At 36.7% G+C, this 20,881-nt stretch overlaps 2 protein-coding genes across 13 annotated transcripts in view; one reads left to right on the forward strand and one right to left on the reverse strand.

Moving 5' to 3' along the window:
• LOC106730566 (olfactory receptor 10C1-like) overlaps positions 1–20,881 on the forward strand; it is a 217,373-nt gene that overhangs the window by 1,894 nt on the left and 194,598 nt on the right. For 4 of the 12 annotated variants that reach the window (XR_004313500.1, XR_004313499.1, XR_004313503.1 and 1 more), the window contains 3 exons: positions 879–970; positions 2,994–3,110; positions 5,351–7,261. The exons of 1 other annotated variant lie outside the window; for it this stretch is intronic. The gene's annotated coding sequence lies outside the window, so the exon portion shown is untranslated. Of the gene's footprint in view, positions 1–878; positions 2,642–2,993; positions 3,111–5,350; positions 7,262–20,881 lie in introns of those variants that run through there. 7 more of the 12 variants (XR_004313497.1, XR_004313495.1, XR_004313502.1 and 4 more) reach the window with 3 other exon arrangements.
• On the reverse strand, positions 12,831–13,775 carry LOC102521613 (putative olfactory receptor 2W6). The gene has a single exon (XM_014565427.2). It carries the CDS (start codon positions 13,773–13,775, stop codon positions 12,831–12,833), a length of 945 nt encoding a protein of 314 aa, XP_014420913.2.

Here is a 20,881-nt window from a genome sequence, read left to right on the forward strand (position 1 = left end):
AATGACAATCCAGTGTTGTACATACTGTGATAGAAGCAGGTACAGGGTGCTGTGGGAGTAGGATCAGAGGTATAATGGGAATAGGATATATGGTCTTTGTGTTTGAGTAAATGTATAGGGTACATAAGAGGAAAGGATTTATGCTTGGGTGACTGAGTAAATAAAAGTGCTGTTCACTAAGCCTGGCAATATAGAAGGAGGACATGATTAATTTGGATTTAGAGATAATGAGTTTGGGGTGCCTGTGGGCATGCAATCAAAGGTGTCCATTGCCTGAAGTCCTGAGTTTTGAGTTTAGCAGGGAGGTTGGGCTAGAAATACAGATTTGAGAATCATCTGTTCAGGTTGAAGGCATGAATATAAATGCAGTCGTGAGGGAGAAGGTGTAGAGTGAGAAGAGCAGAGGGACAAGGATGGAGACCTTCAGGACACTGAAAATGTGAGAGGTGACTACACGAGGAGCTACTGTTGAAGGAGACTGAGAAGGAAAATTACGGGAAGTAGGAAACAGCAAGAAGGAAGTCAGAGAAAGGAAGGCAATGGTTAAAAGCAAATATTTCAGACAGATCAAATAAGGGCATAGTGGTCCTGGTGGTGGAGGAGGAGTGCTACAAAGGTACTAGAAGGAAGAGCTGGAGGAAACCAGATCAGTGATGTGATTACTGAGACTGGCGCCTCAGCTCAGAGATTACTGCAGTTTACACCCCAGGAAAGACTATTAGGGGATTTCTGGATAGTTGACAAATTTGAATTCAGAATTTGGATATGAATTTGGAAATGAAAGTGTGTGTGGAATAACTTTGGAGTTTGAATTCATTACTGACAGGAGAAGGTCTTTTGCTCCCATTGACTCTACTGATGACTTTCTCTCCTCTTAGCTACATCTGCTTCCCCTGCATCTGCCTTTGGTCATGAGAGTTGCCAAGGAGACAGAGCACAAGAAGAGGTACCTTTGATAAACCATCCCCAGGTGACCTCTGGTTTCCTTTCTCCTTCTGGAGAGTGATGATTCTTTCTGAATAAGGCCAACTGTAATTTTTTCCCATCCACCTCCAAATTTTAGATGTTTATTCCTCACTAAATAGAATTTGTTTGTTGGTTTAACCCTTCCTAACCCGCTTACTGCTTTCTCTCTTCTTCCTCCACTTCTTCCACAATCATAATAAGAGTGATAGCATTTTATTCTAGCAAGAGCTCATGGTTTATTTGATCAAAGTCATGGGGTTATTCCAAACACAGCAAGTATTTGTTGTTTCGGGAGCTTGTGATGTTTGAAGACATAGCTGTTTATTTCATCCATAAGGAATGGATGTATTTGATCCCTGCTCAGAGGGACCTCTATAGGAATGTGATGTTGGAAAATTATGGGAATTTGCTCTCTGAGAAAGACTCTATTCACTCACTTTGGTTCTCCTTTACTTCTTCATGGGTCAGTGTTCAGTATTACTTAGATAAGGATCATCTTTAGGGCCTCCTGAGGGAAAGTATCTTGGGACTTTCTTTGGGTCCAGAGAGAGAATTTTCTCTCTTCTCACCACTTTCTGGTTCTGTGGCTCTACTTCATATTTATGCAAAGACAGTGCTTCCTTTACCATTGCTGAGTCCTCATAAAACTCATCCTTTAATTCCTGTCACCTCCACTAGATCAGAGAGATACTCTGCCATAGACTTACTGCACACAATCCATCAGAAAGAATTTCTTTTTCTTTAGCAGAAAAAGGGCAGCCTAGTTATATTGTTGTCATTTTTTTTTTTTGGGTGGTGGGGAGTGGAATCATATTGAGTATAACATGTATACAGAAAATTATACAGGTTATAAGTGTACAGCTTAATGAATTTTAATAAAGCAAAGGGACCCACAAGGGACCATTGCCTGCACCTCAGAAGCCTGCTGCTTGTGCCCCCTTCAGGCAGTGCTTCTTCTGTCCTCCCCACCTCTACTTGAGGTAATAATTTTCCCAACTTCCAACCTGATAGGTTAATTTTGCCTGTCTTTGAATTTTATATAAATGGAATTGAACAGTATATCTTCTTTTGTGTTTCGGCTTCTTTTGCTCAACATATTTTGAGATTTATTCTTTTGTTGCCAAGAGTTGCAGTTTATTCATTCTCATTACTGTACATTCTTCCATTGTGTGATAATATCACAAATTTGTCATTTTACCATAGCTGGTCATTTGAGTTGTTTCCAGATGTGGTTATTACAAAAGGTGCTGCCGTGAACATTTTGGTATATGTCTTTTGCTGAGCATATGTGTGCATTTCTGTTATAGTTTATGACAAGGAATTGTGGGGTCTTAGAGTATGACAGTTTACCAAGTAGTTGTACAAATTTACGTTTTTAAAGCAGTGTTTGAAAGTTATAATTGCTCCACATGCTTGCCACACTTGGTACTGTCTTTTTCACTTGAGCCATTGTGGATGGGTGTGTAATAGTCTCATGTGGTTTAAATTTGCATTTCACTGCTAACTAACGAAGTTGAGCACCGTGTTGAACATTTACTGGCTATTTAGACATACTGTTTTTTTTTAATTGAGGTATGGTCAGTTTATAATGTATCAATTTCTGTTGTACAGCACAATTTTCCAGTCATATGTGAATATACATATATTCATTACCTATTCTTTTTCACGGTGAGCTACTACAAGATCTTGAATACATTTCCCTATGCTATACAGTATAAACTTGTTTATCTATTCTATATATACCTGTCAGTATCTACAAATCTCATAGGCATAGTATTTTGTGAAGTGCCTGTTCTTTTGCTACACTTCTAATTGGTTGTCTGCCTTTTTATTATTCATTTGTAGGGTTTATTTACATGTTTTTGGATCCTCTGAGGGTATTTTAAATCCATCTATTACTTACTTTCTGCTTATTTATCCCTTCTGATCTCTATTGACCTCTTACTGACCAGAAGTCTAGGACAAGGCTTTGGAGTAGGCTTTATTTTACTCTCCCAATAATTGTATACTCTCACCTTCCCTACAAGGAGCATTGCAGTTTCCCAAACCTGCTGTAATCTCCCAGCTGGAGCAAGGTCAGGAGTCCTGTGTTCTTGATCTGCAGGGAGCTGCTTTAAGAGAGGCCCCTAGGAACTCCTGTGCAGGTGAGTGGTAAAGAATCTGAGTTTCTGTCTTCTGTTCTCTTCTTTCTTTATCTTGGCAACTTAAGGACATACCATGTAGATCATTCCTAGCTGTGAATCTTGCATGTAAAGTCTTCCAGAAGAAAAAATAGAGAAAAACTAAACCCTGGAGTTTCAACCTGTCACCATTCAAAAAGCATATGGATCCTGCGCACTTGGATTCATTTTATTTTCACTAACTTGGATAAAAGTTTATAATCTCCATTTTCATTACACTCTTAAACCACCACCTTAATCTTCCCACAGGCCTGGCCAGTTAGTCCAGTGCAGTGCAGTTTTCAACCCAGTATTCCTAGATATTCTCCTGCCTTTGTTTTCAAAAGACATAGGGATCTACCGGAGAGTATTTTCCTGAGTGATGACCACCTGAAACTGAGTCAGTGGGAGTACCTGTTACAAATATAGATTCCTGAATATCACCCATACCTACTACATAATTAATATATGGGGGCAGGATTGAATCTGCATTTTTACAAGCTGCCTACGTGGTATACCCGTGAAAGTTTGAGGAGCATTGTGCTATATTGGGAACTTCTTAAAGTAAGTGACTATAGTTATTTCTAGAACATAGTGACATATGATTCATGTTTAATAAATATTTGTTTTATCAACACTGAAAAAGCCCATGTGTATACCAGTCTCTTATTTCAGGGTCAGTTGCTATGTCTACAGTCTGTAGATATTGTCATTGAAGTAATACACAGTGGACTCTTGAACAACACAGGTTTGAACTACACAAGTCCACTTATATGCAGATTTGTTTCAGTAAATGTGTACTACAGTACTACATGGTCTGTGGGAAGATGTGGAACTGTGAATGTGGAGGGCTGAGTATAAAGTTATATGCAGATTTTTGACTAGGCAGAGGGTCAGCATGCCTCACCCCCTGTTGTGTACCTATAGTGTTCTTATATTGAGGATACATTTTATTTTGGATTTTGATGAAGAGATTATTCATAGAATAGGTAGAACCTATGCCAGAAGAGACTTTGCATTCTCGTTAGGAAGAAAAAATATGTGACCTGATTAGTTAAGATTTAACAAAATAGCATATATAACAACTCATATGTTAGTACAGAGTGTGTAGTAACTTCTAAGAGAACTCAAAGACAACTCAGTCCTCGTGTGACCAAAGTTGGATCAAAGTTAATCAGGTTTCCTACAGAAGGGATGTTTAGTGCTACACACACACACACACACACATACACACACACACATATATACATGAGGAGTTTAGAGTTATATTTTGAAAGAAAATACTGAAGATAACCTAGGAGTCAGAAGAGAGTGTATTCAAAGTGAGGTGTGCGACATTGGGCCAGGGCTGAACAGATTCCTTGAGTGATTATCTCATTCTTGAGCCTCATTGGTGGGATCACTGCAGATATAACCTATTTTTCAGTTACATTTTGTCTAGTTTGGAGGGTACTCTGAGGTTATAAAACCCTATCTTTATGTCCTTAGATTTTTCATTTTTTAAAATACATTTTTATTGAAGTATAGTATACAATGTTGTGTCAATTTCTGGTGTACAGCATAATACTTCAGTCATATAGGAACATACATATATTCATTTTCATATTCTTTTTCACCATAGGTTACTACAAGATATTGAATATAGTTACCTGTGCTATACAGTATAAACTTATTGTTTATCTACTTTATGTATATTACTTAGTATCTGCAAATCTAGAACTCCCAATTTATCCCTTTCCAGCCCCTTCCCTCCCTGGTAACCATAAGTTTGTTTTGTGAGTCTATTTCTGCTTTGTAAATAAGTTCTTTTGTCTTTTTTTTTAGATTCCACATATAAGTGATATCATATGGCATTTTTCTTTCTCTTGCTGGCTTCACTTAGAACGACATTCTCCAGGTCCATCCATGTTGCTGCAAATGGCATTATTTTATTATTTTTGATTTTCTATTTTCGTTTACCACATATTTTATTTCCTTTTATTTTCTGCTTCAACTCATTCTCCTTTCCCTTTATTTCTCTCGGATAACTCTTTCCCAGTATTTCTTAATTTTGTCTTGCTCCTTGCCTATAATGTTTAAACAATCCTTAGGCTTAGAAGATATCTCATCACAGCCCGTTGTTCTTCTTCCATATAATCATCATCCACTTTTTTCCCCCACATGAGTGCAATAAACAAGTGACATTTTCTCTTTTTTCCTCCCTCCCTCCATTCCTTTTTTTTTAGTGTCAACTGTTAAGACCAAGATGGGAAGGTAGGGAATCAACTGAAAAACTGTGCTTTGAAAATAGTCACATTGAGTCATCTTGACAATACTCAGAAGAATTTGCAGAAAATTCACAAAGGCATTGACAGGTAAGAATAGAAATTCTAGGAAGATGAAAGACAAACCTAAGAAAATCCTGATTTCAGAACAAAAAAATAAGGATTTAGAGGAAAGCTTGCATCTTAACTTGGAATATGCCAAGTATAAGAGAATTTCAAATGGGCACAATTTCTGTGAATGTAGCACAGATTGTGAAAACATCTATTGGCAGTTGGATCTTATTCTCCATGGAAAATGCATGCCAATGAGAGACTTTGTGAATGTGAAGACTGTGGAAAACTTTCAGGGTGATTTCAGCTCTCACAAAAAAATACACAGTGGGAAGAAACCATGTATGTGCGACCAGTGTCACAAAGCCTTCATTGGGAACTCAGATCTTATTAAACACAAGGGAATTCACACGAGAAAAACCCTGTGAATGTGGGGGCTGTGGGGAATCCCGACCCTCATGAACACCACCGATTCCACTGGGGAGAAACCCTTTGAATGTAATGAGTGTTAGAAAACCTTTAGTAGCAGATCAGCCCTTTCTCAGCATAGAGATTCACATGGCTGGAAACCCTACGAGTGTGCAACTGTGGGAAAGCCTTTAAGACTTGGAACTGCCTTACTGTGAAACAGAAAATCCACACTGGGGAGAAGCCTTGTGAGCTGACTGTGGCAAGCCCTCCCAGTTTAGGCACTGCCTTCCAGTGCATCAGAGGATCCACATTGGAGAGAGGCAGCTATGAGTCTGCAGAATGTGGGAGTTCAGACTTCCTAAACACAAGATCCCTACTGGTGTGCTGAGTGTGGGAAGGCTTTCAGTTGCAGCTCTGACCTTACCAAACATAAAATAATCGACACTGGGGAGAAGCCTTATGAGTGTCAAGAGTGTGGAAGAGCCTTCAGTTACAGCTCAGGCTTTCAGCACCGCAGAGGAGTCCATACTGAGGAGAAACCCTTTGGGTGTAATGAATGTGGGAAGACCTCTTATCAGAGCTCGGAACAATGTATGCAAAAAGACTGCACACAGGAGAGAAACCATGTAAATGTGAAAAGTACGAGAAAGCTCTCAGAGGGGCTTTCTCAAGGGGCAGAAAAGAAGAAAGCATACTGAAGAGAAACTCCCTGAGTATGAAAATGAAAGATTTAGTCCAACATCCTTTTGTCAGCCACATCTGCCTCCCTGCAGCACTGGACACTAAGGAGCCCTTAATTTTGTGGGGGAGGGTGGGAAACAACCCTATTTAAAATTATATTCTGCCTCCTGGTAGTCTCATTTGCTTTTTCCTTACCCTACTTCGTTCCATACCTCATAATAATTTCTAATACATATTGACTTACTTATAATGTTTATTTTTTATGTGTATTATCCTTCTGCTACAGTATAAACTCTACAAGGGCTAGGCCCCTGGTCTCCTGTTTGCTGATGTATTTGAGGCCACTAGAACCTTGCCAGGCAAATAGAAGTGGTGGTGGTGGTGGGGCACAATATTTTTTGAATGGAATGAATTCTTCGTTTCCTTGATATGCTTTTTCTGGGTTACCCTTCAGTGTCTCCAGCCATTCCTTTCCTCCTGCTTCTGCTGACTCCTTTTGGTTCCCTTATCCTAAGTTGTGACTGTGTCATGCTCTGGTCTTTGGGCAAGGGGTCATAGTAGTCAGTATCTTCTGACCTTCACTCCAAGCCTGTTAAATGAAATGATACTCGCTATCACCTCTGTGTCAACAATATGTTTATATAAACCACACATGCTATTTCTCTCTTCATTGGGGGCATTTCAAGGCAAATCATGGAATGGGAAAAATAAATACCTATGTTTATACTATTTTGTTTCATTGATCTATGTGTCTGTTTTTATTCTAACACCACACTGTTTTGATTACTGTAGCTTTGTAATAGTTGGAAATCAGAAAATGTGATGCCTCCAACTTTGTTCTTTCAAGATTGCTTTGGCTGTTTGGGTTCTTTTGTGGTTCCATACAAATGTTAGGATTGTTTGGTCCATTTTTATGAAAAAATGTCATTGGAATTTTGATAGGGATTGTATTGAATCTGCAGACTGCCTTGGATGATATGGATGTTTTGACAGTGTCAGTTCTTATGATGTATCCTTGAGAATATTCATGTGTGTTTAAGAGGAATGTGTGTTCTGCTGCTTTTGGTTAGAATATTCTATAAATGTTAAGGCCAACTGGTTTAATGTGTAGTTTAAGTCCAGCTTATACATTGAGAGTTGAGGGTGAGGTTTGAGGTACTTTTAGAATCCTTCTTTTCTTTTCTTTTTTGCTAATGGATTCAGAGAAGGCTGTCCATCCCTGTCAGTTGCTTCGGATACGCTCCCCATGTGAGATTCCTAAGGGAGTTATATAAAAGGAACAATAACCAAATAGGACTAATACAATAGTTAATACTATTGAGCACTTTAATTGCACACTATACTAAACACTATGTGCAGTATTTTGCTTAATTTGTGGAGCAATGAGCAGAACTTTTCAAAAGTGATCCTGGGATCTCACTCTAGGTTGTCTAGGAAATGAGCTAGCTGGAACTGGGGTTTCCCCCTCTTCCTGGGAGGAGGGTCTCACCTAAACTCGGTTTACCATAGGACCCCAGTGCCTTATACTCCCTAACAGGAGGGGCTACAACTTTCTGCAGAATCCATGGTCTCCAGGTGTCAGGCAGCTCGCCCTCAGACAACTCCTGCAAACAGCTGGCGTTTAAACCCAGATAGCCTGGCAACGAAGTAGTCTTGTCTCACTGAGAAGTGGCATTCCAGTTTACCTTTTGAGAAGGTAGAGCAGTTGGGTCAGGACTAGAGCACTGACCCCACTGCATGTCAAACGGCTTGGCCTCGGCCCTGGTTCCCCTCTCCATGGGATTATGAGAGGGCGGAGGCACTGTGCCTCCTGTGCTTGACTGTGGTTTCTATGTTTGCCCAATAAATCTTGCTCTTTGGTTCTCACTGTGTGATGTTGCAGGATTTATCCTAAAGCCTGTTGCGCCACATCTTTGCAGCAAATTTATCAGTTAGAAATGAGGTCTCAAGAGCACGGGTGGAGAGCGCCATCTTCTGGGAAAGGAGTATAGTTACAAGATTCACTTTTGTGTGTGTTGGGCGGAGGTTGGAGGCTTGACTGATGAAGGAAAAATTGTCAGACACTATGGTGATGGGGATCCCCAAGAAAGAAGAGGGAACGGTGGTCAGGGCCTCAAGAACCTCATGCCCAAGCAAATTTGGCCGGAGTTACTGGGCTGCAGGCTCTTCGATGGAGATGGGTTATTCTAAAACTAGAAAACCTGAAAACGAAGATCTGCCACTCAGGGAGACTGAAGGCAAGGCTTACTGGGATGCGATGGTTATGAAAAGGTGGGGAGTGGAGTCTACTTCCTTATAAGGACCACCATCACCTGTGTGGAGGTCTGGAATACTTAGCTCTTGTTATAATATGGACAGTCAGTGCTTATACCTGGAAGGGTCATTTTTCAATAGCACCACCTTGTGTCACTAAGGAGAAATGGCAGTAGTGGACTGGGACACTGTTCCTTTCCTGGTTGGGTGTGCTAACTGATAGAAACTCATTTTTGGAATTTCAAATTTGGAGATCATTCTGGGGGACAGGGAGCCCAAAGCGGAGACAGTGGACGTTCTGTTAATGTTGCAGTTGGGGGTCGATAAATAAATTGGAAAATAATGACAATAAAGAAAAGCAGTGGGCCGTGTTTGTATTTTGAGTTCATGCAACATTTCTTACCAGCAGGATACAATGATAGCAAGGATGAAAACTTTTGATATTTTGGTTGGTGCACGAGAGCATAAAAGCCATCGTTTTCATGTGGCTACTGTAAATGTGCACCTAAAATTTTCGATAAAAATATATTAAAGTTATTCTTTGACAGTATTTCCTTTGATGATTATACTGTATCTTAAAACAGAAACATTATAATTTCTCTTGAATCCTCAACTCCAAAGAAAATCTATGGTTTTATAGATTAGTGATAATAATGAATATCCTCTTTAAGAAATATCTGCTGTTTCTGATGAATGTCAAATAGCTAATATTATTCTCTCTCACAAAGGAATTTTTTCCTTTTAAAAAAGATCTATCTTTGTTTAATAGAACTGAGAGTACAGACCAGAAGAGCATCAGTTTAGGTCAGGTTTCCCTGCCAAAAGAGTTCATTTTAAAGTTTTAGTTTTCCAAGCTTTTTATATTTAGGAATTGTGGGCAGGAGTTTTTTAACCTATATTTATCATTTCTAGAAGTTTTATTTCTATTAAAAAATGTTTATGTAGCAGCAGATGACTAATAGAACCAGGAGTAAATGAGACGTCTGTTTCCTCAAATTCTTGATAATAACATTGTGTTATCAAACTTAAAAAAAAAGTATGCCAGGGAATTCCCAGCGTTTTAGCTTGTTTAACTAGGCTATTATGAATTCAGGTGTCACTTACTAACCTAGAAGACTATTTATGCCCGTCTCAGGTGCTGGAGTGAGCCTTGGTATGCGCACCCTTCTAATCAGTTTGGCTTGGGAGTCTTTATTTTAGTCATCTTTTCAAATAAGGAAAAGCACATACTATACCACTCAGGTATTGTTTTCCCAGTGTTTTTTTTTTTTTTTTTTCATTATCGCCATCTCAATGAAAATTTAATACTCCAGTTAAACTTTATCTGTTTATGTACAGTGGCTCTTTGGAGGGCCACCAATCATTGTACTAGCTAAGATTTTTGGCACTCGTCCAAGAGTCACTTTTTGCTCCCTTGGGGGTGATATATCTAATGTGAATGCATATATTGGGAGAAATAAAACAGGATACTGAAAGTGACCCAAACTTTAATATGGATGCGCATAAATTAGAAGGAAATTAATTAAAAAGTTAGCAGTCATTACTTCTGGCCTATGAGATAATAAGCAACTTTTTCTTTTATTCCTTCTGCTTTTCTAGTTTCCATTCTCGTATGTACCTCCAAGGGATGTTGTGACGATTCAGTATTATGCATATGAAAGAAAAAACTATACTATCCTTCCCTTCCCTTAAGTCTCAGTGTTTCATGTTAAAAGCCTGAAGATATTGCTCCCAAATTCATTACCCAATGAACATTCACCAAAGTCTGCAGAATTAATAACATTTTCTTGTCGATTTATTAAAAATATTCATTTAATCATTCTACAGACACTTATTGAATATGTAATTCATGTTAGCAGCCAATTTAGACACAGCAAAATCTCACATGAATAAGATGTTCTATGTTGTTAAAAAGTTCAGTGTCTTTCACTCATACATGCAGACAAGTAAAATGAGAATACCGTAAAACTGATACGGTCAGATTTTGGAGGGGATTCTAAAGATGCATTGAAGAGATATCTAAGGACTTTTCAGATGAGGTAAGATTTCAACTGAGTGTTGAAGACTGAGTAAGAGACTTTTTAAAGTAATATATGCCTATGAAGATTTGGGATCAGCCCTTTTCACAAAGAAAAGTTGATACTCATTTCCAGTGTCCACAATTTCACCATTCTGTACTTTGCTCCTTCATAGTCCTTACAGTACCGACAAGTGTAGATCGTCTTTTTGCTTTCTCTCTCTTTTGATATTATCATTCTTTATCAGATTCTTCATCTTTTACCAAGGCTCACACAACTGACAATTTTAAAATTACGTGTAAAAAGGAATCAAAATCTTAAAATAAAGGCATGTTCTACTGTGGAAGTTTGGGAACCACAGGGCTTAAGGATGGAGATAAGACCATAAACTCATACAACCCCCCCTCCCGACTTCAGGCAGATGGTGGCTTGCTTTGCCTTTGAAATGACATTGCAATGGCACTGCAGATGTGAGGACTTTAACTTGCTGAGAGGATTTTCAATATCTGAAATGGCCAATTTGTAGAGAAGTTTAGTTTATTCTCCAGCATAGAGATTCCCAGATTTTGAATGTCTTTACCAGTAAAATAAAGTAAAAAAAATTAGGGGAGCAAACATGAGATTACTAAATTTTTGTTTTGTCAAGTAAGAGCATCAAGCCCCTTTCTAATAAATTACCATCTACTACCACAATAGTTCAAGAAAAGAACATTATAAAGCCATAGTGCAAATAGATAGTATTAAATAAAGAATAATCTTTTATACTGACTTCATTTAATCTTACTTGAAACTTAGTATTTTCCTCCTTTCTCCAGATTGGTGGGGGGAAGAAAAGTAATGGACTGGCCATGATCTGGTGTCTGACATTTGGGACATTTGGAAACTACTTATCTAAAAGCTTTGAGAAATCTGTATTCACCTTCTTTCACATACCTATCAGGAAGGAAATTAATCAAAATCTATAAACCATGTTAATTTTCTTTTTAGAGACGTTCAGTGACTCCCTTTTCTCTATAGCAGTGGTTCTCAAACTTTAGCGTTGCTGAAAAACATAGATTGCTGGGGTCCAACCCTCAGGTGGTTAATTCAGTAGATCTAAAGTGGGGCTTAGAATTTGCTTTCCTAGTGAGTGGCCAGGTGATGCTGAGGCTGCAGGTCCAGGGACCATACTGCCCTGCAGGAAAAGGCCCAGACTCCTTATCAGGCCATAGAAAGGTAAAAGCCAAGCTCTCAGAGAGATCCCAAAATACAGTGGCTTAATTAATATTAAATAATATGAAAGATTTTTCTCCTGTAATAATCTGGAGTCTTGCTCTGCTAATGGGCTGGTTCTGTTCCCATCTTACTTCCCTCTCAGGGTCTTTGTCAAAGCTAGGTACCCTTCACATTCACAGTCCTGCCAAGAGGAAGGAGAAGGTGGAAGGTTAGAGCAAGTGGCTTCATGTTTGAGAATATGGCTGAGAAGTTGCACACATCACTTTCCTGGCATTGTGTTGGTAGAGGCCAGGCTAGGAAATGTTATTTGTAGCATGGTAGCCCTATTCTCAGTTAGAACTTGAGGCAGAAGGTGGAATGGGTATTGGTGGGCTGTGTCTCCACCACAAAGGCTCCTCTGGCAGTATCAGGTGAATGAAAGGGAGTGTTATTTCTAATAAAAGTGGTACATCTGGGAAGAAAAAAATCAGTACAGTCTTACATGCAAATAGATGCTCATGTGAAATCTTTTCTCATTTCTATGTACATTACTGTACTTACCATATTTATCTGTAGTCCCTGATTAGTCTTGAAGCTTTCTAAATGCATGAATTACATTTTATTTATGTATGTATCTACATCTCTGTTTATCATCTATCTTATCATTTCTCTCTACTTCCTACTTCCTTACAGAGTCAGTACCTAGTACAGTTCTTGATACATGGTAAACACCAAAGAAATGCTCTTTGAATAAATGAATTGATTCCTTTTCTGTTGGTAAAGATCAATATTGTTTTTTTTAGCTCTCTACACTCTGATTTTTTCCATCTAATTCATGACTTTGCCAGCCATTTTTCTATCCACAGTATTCTCCTGACTGCACTTTTTACATCTTTGTTTCTCAAAGTGTAGATCAGGGGGTTAAGACTGGGTGTGACAATTGTGTAAAAGAGAGTAAGGAAATTCCCCTCATCTTGGGAGGTGCTAGTCTGTGGCTTCATGTACATATAAATGATGGTTCCATAAAACAGAGTTACTACTGTGAGGTGAGAACCACATGTATTAAGGATCTTTCGCCACCTTGCTGCTGACTTGATTCTCATGACAGCTTGAGTGATAACTCCATATGAGATCAGAATTAGGGATAAAGGTACCAGAAGAAATGCCACTCCAAGAGCAAAGACAACAACTTCAATTACTTTTGAATAGACACAAGCCATCTTGATCAATGCTGGCATCTCACAGAAAAAATTATCCACCTCCCGGTGCCCACATCTTGGCAACGTCAAAGTCAAGGAGCAAACAGTTAAGGCACTGCCAAGACCACTTATCCAGGCGGTCAACACCATCTTCTGGCAAAGCCAAGGGTGCATTATTACTGTGTAGTGAAGAGGTTGACAGACAGCAGCATAGTGGTCATAAGCCATCACAGCCAAGAGAAGACATTCTGTGGCGCCCAGGTCAAGGGCAAAGAAAAATTGGAGCACACACCCTCCATATGTAATAGACTTTTTTGGACCCCATAGATTTACCAGCATCTGGGGGATAATGCTAGTTGTATAACAGAGGTCCAAAAAAGACAAATTGGATAAGAAGAAATACATGGGAGTATGGAGCTGGGTGTCTAGGTAAGATACAAGAATGATAGTTGTGTTTCCTACCAGAGTTACAATATAGAATATGAAGACAACCACAGAGATGATGCGTTCTAACTGGGGCCGATCAGAAAAGCCCAGAAGGATGAAGTCTGTTCTGGAACTTCCATTGCTTGTTTCCATTGCCTCTCATGAAAGGCTAGGAGACAATACCACGGTAACAAAAAATAGTGTCAGCCTTAGGTAGAACCAAAAATCTCCAAAGTTTGTCATGGATATCTAAAACTCACTTATTTGCATGCTTTCTCGCATTTTGGAATATCTCTTTTAACCTACCCCCTGTGTTCATTTCCCAGAATCTCTCCATATTTAATCATTTCCAGAGTGGTTCTAAAAATAGTATGTTAAACCCAGTCACATTGGATTGTGAATAATTGGAAAGGCTTAATATTCTATGTCACTCATGATTTAATGTATTTTCATTAAGTAATAAATCCATTAAGTTAATTATCTAATTTTAAGAGTGGAATATATTTTGGGGAGTTGTTCCTCCTTGAAACTATGATGTAAGCATCACTTGATCACACAAATATTTCTCTTACAAAGGAGTTGAGCTTGAGGTAAAAGTTAAATGACATTTTCCTGGGATAAGCTCCACCATTTGCTAACAGAATGACTTTCCCTATTCACTTCCAAATGTCTACATCTCAGCCTTTATAATCACAATCATAACGATCATCACTGCTAGCCTCCTTCTTCTATTTGCCTCCTTTTCAACATTGCAGACACTGTGGTTCTTTTGTCAGTTTTGATGTTCTCTACTATACTGCCCTTTTTTTGTGCATGTGTTTTTGGTGCCAGGAAAAAAAGCCCCTTATTTATTTACATGTACAGAGGCCATATGTTTCTTTGAATATTGTTTATGAGTGTTATTCCATCATCTAAACAGCCTTATTGGTTTGTTGCAGAATTAAAAGTTTAATTAATTCCAAAACCTTTGGTCACCACATACAAATGGCAACAATCTGTGTTAGCTCCTACTCACCTGAACGTTCAGCAAAATTAACAAGGCAGGAAATTCAAACAAAATACAGTTTATCAAACAATCTGAGTTGTTTTTCCCCATAGAATTTACTAATTATATGAGTTGATCCTCTGGTTGCTTTGCAACTCGATAGATAAAACCATCACCTTATTTTGACTCTAAAAGAATACAGATAAGAGATAAAATTACATTAATCTTACTATTTCTGAATACTGTAACATATCATTAAATAGATGGACTATTTAATTACTGAGTTAGTTTATGAATTTTTTATGTATGTGAGTTCTGACTATGAACGTCAGACCTAGGATACTTTACATTTACAGTGTTTTTGGGGCTAAGGAATAACAACCTATTTTTTGCAGTTATAGTAAAATAAGGTAAAGATAAATTACCTACAGTATATCATTGTTATAAGCATTTTAGTTAAAACATTATAATGTTATAATCATAAAGAAAGAACTGTTATTACCAAGAACTATGAGATAGAGATGCAGTTTTTCTCAATACAAAATGGAAATTTAATTTAAAGAGTGCCTAATTTTTATGGAGTAGATGTCAGGTAAATTAAGCTTAGTGCCTTAAGTGCACAAATTTCTGACTCAGAGTGCCTGGGATCAAATTACAGCTTCACCACTTGGAAGCACTTTGTCCTTGGGCAATTTGTTTAACCTGTCTGTATACTGGATTCTCTATATGTTAAATGAAGGTAAATTGTGAGAGTTAATATTTGTGAAAACACTTGGAACTGTACTTGGTTCATATTTAATTCTAAAAATGAAAAACTATATTCACCTGTCCACAAATCATTATTACTCTATCGCTTATTCCTTTCATTTTTCACACTGGTGATTTACCGTGATGGTCTAGAGCTAAACTGGAATGCTTAAACTATCTTTGGCATGATTTTTTAAGTGCACAAGCATACTTATGTTACAAAATTACTTACAAACACAGTGTACAGATTGAACGGATAAACCTCAGAGGAAAGGATGTGAGTTTTCAAAATGCTTTGATTACAAAATACACTTGGCTTTTTTAGACCACTTAAGGTTGGGATAGTGTTGGAAATCAAAAGGCCATAGAATTTTAGAGTTGAAATGAACCTAGAAAGCCATGAATCCAGCCTCTGGCCCCTCATAGGAAATCCTTCCACAGAGTATTCATATAACTCCTATTTTCATAACTTCAGTAACAGGGAAGTCAGTTGCATATGAAGCAGCCTCTTCCCTTTAATCAATGCCTCTTACTCACTTCTTATGTTGAGCTCAAAGATGCTTCTTTGTAACAACCAGGCACTGGCTGTTTTTTTAAATTCTGGAAATAAACACAGAATAAGTCAATTTGACATGGATTTGTTTAAAAAAAATTAGTTTCAAAAATAATAGAAAAGTTTCGATATAAAATAAAACATGGATACAGAAAGAAAAAGTAAAAGCTTGATGAACTAAGGTGAATATTTTTGTAACTGACACCCAGGTCAAGAAATAGAACTTTGCCAACCAACCTGGGAGCTTTTCATTGTGCCTCATCCCAATCATAACCCTCCTCTCTTCCCCCAAAGTATCTGCTATCCTGATGTTTGTAGTAATCACCTCCTTGTATTTTAATAGTTTAATTCCCCAAATGTGCATCTAGACAATATTATTTAATTTGGCTCATTAAAATTTTTATATGTCTTTAAGTCTTTTAATATTAGAATCTATTAACAAATATACTCTTAGATTTATCTTCCCAGACTAAGTGCACAGATCACTGTATGAGCTTTAATTACTGTGCTTCTCTGGTTGCTATCCATTGGATGCACCGTGGTTTATCAAATGCCTCAGATTAGTGAGTTCAGAAGTGAATACGGTACTCTAGGTGTGCTGCACATCTGTGATCTACATACATTTTCTAAAACATGTGTTAGCTAGGTTTACTGGGTGAGAAACATTCCTGGCTCAGTTTAAGCTTTGGATCACATAAGGCCCCAGGTATCCTTGTTAGAAGTGCTGCCAAGCCAAGAATTACCCTTTATGTAATTTAATCTTGTGAACCCTTATATAGGACTTTCCATCTTATGCCTTTTAACATTTTCCATAGTGGTTTAAGCCTTGGGTCTTAAATTCTAGATATTATTTTAAATTTAAAAGCCAATGTGATATAAAAATGAGACTTAGAACATGCTGAAGAAATAGATGTTAAAAAAGAGGCATGATATATTTTAATTAAAACACACTTTTTCATTTTTCATAGTATGGACTTCAGTTTCTAATAATATAGCATAATTTTACATTTCACTTTCTTGCGTGAAATTTAAGACAAATGAACCAGACCTATTTAAACATAACTTGAACATATACAATGATATATAGAGAAAACTGGAAACATAAAATTTCATAGTTGTCTAAAATTTTGTAAAAAAATGAAAAGATACAAAATGGATCTTTTATTAACTGTAAAGTAAGAGGTATATTGCTATAGCTACACAAGTCAAGGCAGAAAAAGATAATATAAAAATATTTAAGAGTCCAGACTCTAGAGTCAGACCACCTGTGATTTTATTAAAGCAGACCTCAGCTACTTTCCTACTGTGTGAACTTGAGCAAGCTAATTAGCTCCTTTAAGCTTGAGTTTCCTTATCTGTAAAGCAGTTATTCTAGTAGCACCTGCTTTGTAGAATGGTTTGTGAAGAGGATTAAATGATATGTTAAATATAAAATATTTAGTAAGATGCTTGGCACATAGAGAGCATTCAGTAACTTAAGAAAACCCCTAATGGCTCTTGTTGAAATTTAATATAATCTTCACTCCTGAGAGGGCATTAGTGTATTGATATTTATTTACATCTTACGTACCTTTCACATTTTGCTCTCACATTAGACTGAGGTCTAACAACTGTGATATCTAGGATCTGTTTTCTGCTCTATGTCTTCTTCTGTTGGAGATAGCAGAGAATACTTACCAGAAGACAAAAATATTAGAATATATTTATGCTTTCATGAGGGAAGAATTCATAGCTGTCATGCTCTTATGTAGTCCAAATGCACCCATGTTCCCGTTATGGTGATCCTTCATTTCATTGAAAATTCAGAAAAATTGTTTGGCAAGTTATTGAGTCCATGAAATATTGGAATAGCCACTAGTTTCTTACACTAACATCACAATCATATTTACATTTAAATGCAACAGTTGATCTAAGATTTAACAGAAGTCTCTAACGTGGATGTTGGAGAAAAACTACATGTGGGATTGCCAGAAGAGTTGAGGAATTAGGTTTTGTTAAATGTATTTTTGTTAGGTATTTGTAGCCTTTAATTTATACTCTTGTTAGACACATTTGTTGATAGATTTCTGCCTAATTAAACAGAGTACTATGTTGGTCTCTGTGTATGCAAGAATCGTAATGATGTAGTAGGGAAGTATTTATGTACAACTTTAAAGGCTACTATGTTGATTTGGTTTAGACCTCGGGGACTGGTGTCCCACAGAGGTGATTAACAGATCTTTGACTATGGTCAGAGGCTTATCCAAACAACAATTTTATGAAAAGTTCCCTTAAGACATTAGGTTTTATCTTTTCATTTTCTATTTAGATTTCTTCCATGGATTCCAATAATTCTTCTCTGATGATTCAGTGATAAATTTATGTATTATATTAAATTTACTATTGAAGATTATAAATATAATATAAACCATATCTATAAAAATCAACACATTTAATTGAAATTTGGTTTATTTAACAGGTAAGATATCAATCAAGTTGGAGAAATATAGGCAATTATCTAGGTGGTGTGTCCACAAGAAAGAAATCATTTGGTTAAAAAAATTATGGAATGATCATAATTCTAGGGTCATGAGCCATATCATCATTGTTCCATTTTCAATGAATTAAAAATAATACCTTGAACACCTTTCAGCCTGTTACTCTGTTCAAGAACGGGAAACTTAACTAATAGCTTAGTTAAGTTACCCATATGACTATACACTCTCCCTTCTTCCTACCTGATCCCCAGGGGAATCAGGATCTTGAATTTTGTGTTCATCACATATTTGCATTAGGATATAATTTATATATTAATGCCTAAATAGCATGAATTTTAAAGTTTAGTTGTTTTTGAACTTCCACATATTTTATATGTGCTTTTGGGACTTTTCTTTTTTCACTTAACATTTGGTTGCTAAAATTATCCAATACATTTCAGTGTGGTTATGGTTCATTTATTTTCATGCTGTATAATATTCTGTTGCTTGAATATATTACAATTATTTTTTCTATTCACTTGTTAATGGACATTTTTACTGATTACAGTTTTTGGCTCATATGAAAGGCATTATGATGAACAATTTTGTGTATGTCTCTTGGGACACATATGCAAGAATGTCTTTTGGTATATTCCTAGGAGAGGAATTGCAGGTAACAGATGTCCAAAAATGAGAGGTTACTGAGGAAGAAGTATATGGGTGTATGAAGTCGGCTGTCCAGAAAAGACACCAGAATAGTTGCTGTGTTGTTTAGGAGAGTCATGATATGGAAGAGCAAAAACAGTCATAGAGACAATGGGCTGCATTTGGGGTTGATCAGAAAAGCCCAGCAAAATGAAGTTACCACCTGAGCTGGCCTTGGATGTGTCCATCATCTTCACTTCTTGATCTCTGTTAAAAAAGGGTAACAAAGGAACCAGAAAGGGGAAACAACAGATTACAAAAATTTTATTGTTCACGTCTATGACTCAATATTGTGAAGGAGTAGTGTTTCCAAACAAAGCTTACAAATTATGGAAAATGTCTTTCTTGACCACTTTGTGTTCAGTTAACAAGCTGCATATAGAACTGTTTTCCATTACTTAGGTTAGTGAAAATGATCTATCACCCTATTGCCAGAACTGGAAATGCCCACCTGTTTGTTTTGGGATGTCCGTTTTGTTTCAGTCATCTGCAAACCAGTGCTTTTAATAATTATTACTTGATAACATTTCAGTGCCTGGCACAGCAAATCCTTATTACTCTTTTTTATAAAATGTCTTGATCTACTAAGCTCTCATTTTTCCAAATAAATCTTGAAGTCAATTTGTTACAAGCCAAACAAAATATAGGAAATTGTCTGAAATATCTGCATTTTTTAAACTTTATATTTAAAAATTTCTTTTTGAAGAATGTGGCATGTCTTAATTTATTAAAGATTTTCCCCCTATGGTAAAGATGAATAGTACTTTTTCATAAAAATATTCTATACATCTTGCTGTTTATCTTTATTGATATATTTTATTTAATTATTTGCTACTTATTGTTGATAGGAGAGCTATAGATCTTATTTTATTTCATTTTATTTTTTACAGATTTAAAATATTTATTTTGTATATTCTCTCCTTGCTGAAACTATAGAAACATTTAACCATTTTCAATGAATTTATTGTGTTCAAAATGGAATAAAGTACATTAACTTTAAATAATGATTGTTTTGTTTCTTATTTTTTTAAGGGAGTGTATGTGTATATCTTTCAGCTGACAGACTAGAAGTTTCTGTTATTATTTGTTTTTAAACATTTTAGTTCATATCTTCATTTTTAGAGGCAGAAAGCAAGATGTAATAAATTAAGACAAGAATAGTATGTAATGAGATAAATGGAGTCCATGTGTGTTCTGAACTGACCTAAGCCAATTTGGTCAGCTTCAACTCCCAGGTTATTTTGGTAGATAATCATTGTCCCTGAAAAACTTGAGATGAGTACAGAGTAAGCAAGATTTCATCTTTTTAATGGCTGAGTAATATTCCATCATATATGTATACGCCACATCTTTATCCATTCATCCATTGATGGGTGTTTAGGTTGCTTGTGTATCTTGGCTATTGTAAATAATGCTGCTGTGAACAGAGGGATGCCTATATCTTTTCAAATTAGTGTTTTAATATTCCTGGATAAATACTCAGAAGTGGAATAGCTGGAACATGTGATATTTCTATTCTCATTTTTTTGAGGAATCTCTGTACTGTTTTCCATAGTGGCTGCAAAAATTTACATTCTCAACAACAGTGTACTTGCTATAAACTTTCCTCTCAATAGTGCTTTTGCTGTATCCCAGAGATTTTAATATGTCATATTTTCATTTTCACTTGTGTTCAGATATTTTTGATTTCCTATTGACCCAGTAGTTGTTTAGTAGTGTGTTTTTCAGTCTCCATATATTTGTGATATTTTCAGCTTTCTTACTTTTAGTTGTTTCCAGTTTTATACCACTGTGATTGCAAAAGATGCTTGAT

Source organism: Camelus ferus, chromosome 20 (assembly GCF_009834535.1).
Source record: "Camelus ferus isolate YT-003-E chromosome 20, BCGSAC_Cfer_1.0, whole genome shotgun sequence".
In the NCBI taxonomy this organism is placed as follows: Eukaryota; Metazoa; Chordata; class Mammalia; order Artiodactyla; family Camelidae; genus Camelus; species Camelus ferus.

Excerpts from the sequence above, each read along its gene's own strand:
- LOC102521613 (XM_014565427.2), bottom strand. The coding sequence starts at position 13,775 with ATGGAAACAAGCAATGGAAGTTCCAGAACAGACTTCATCCTTCTGGGC.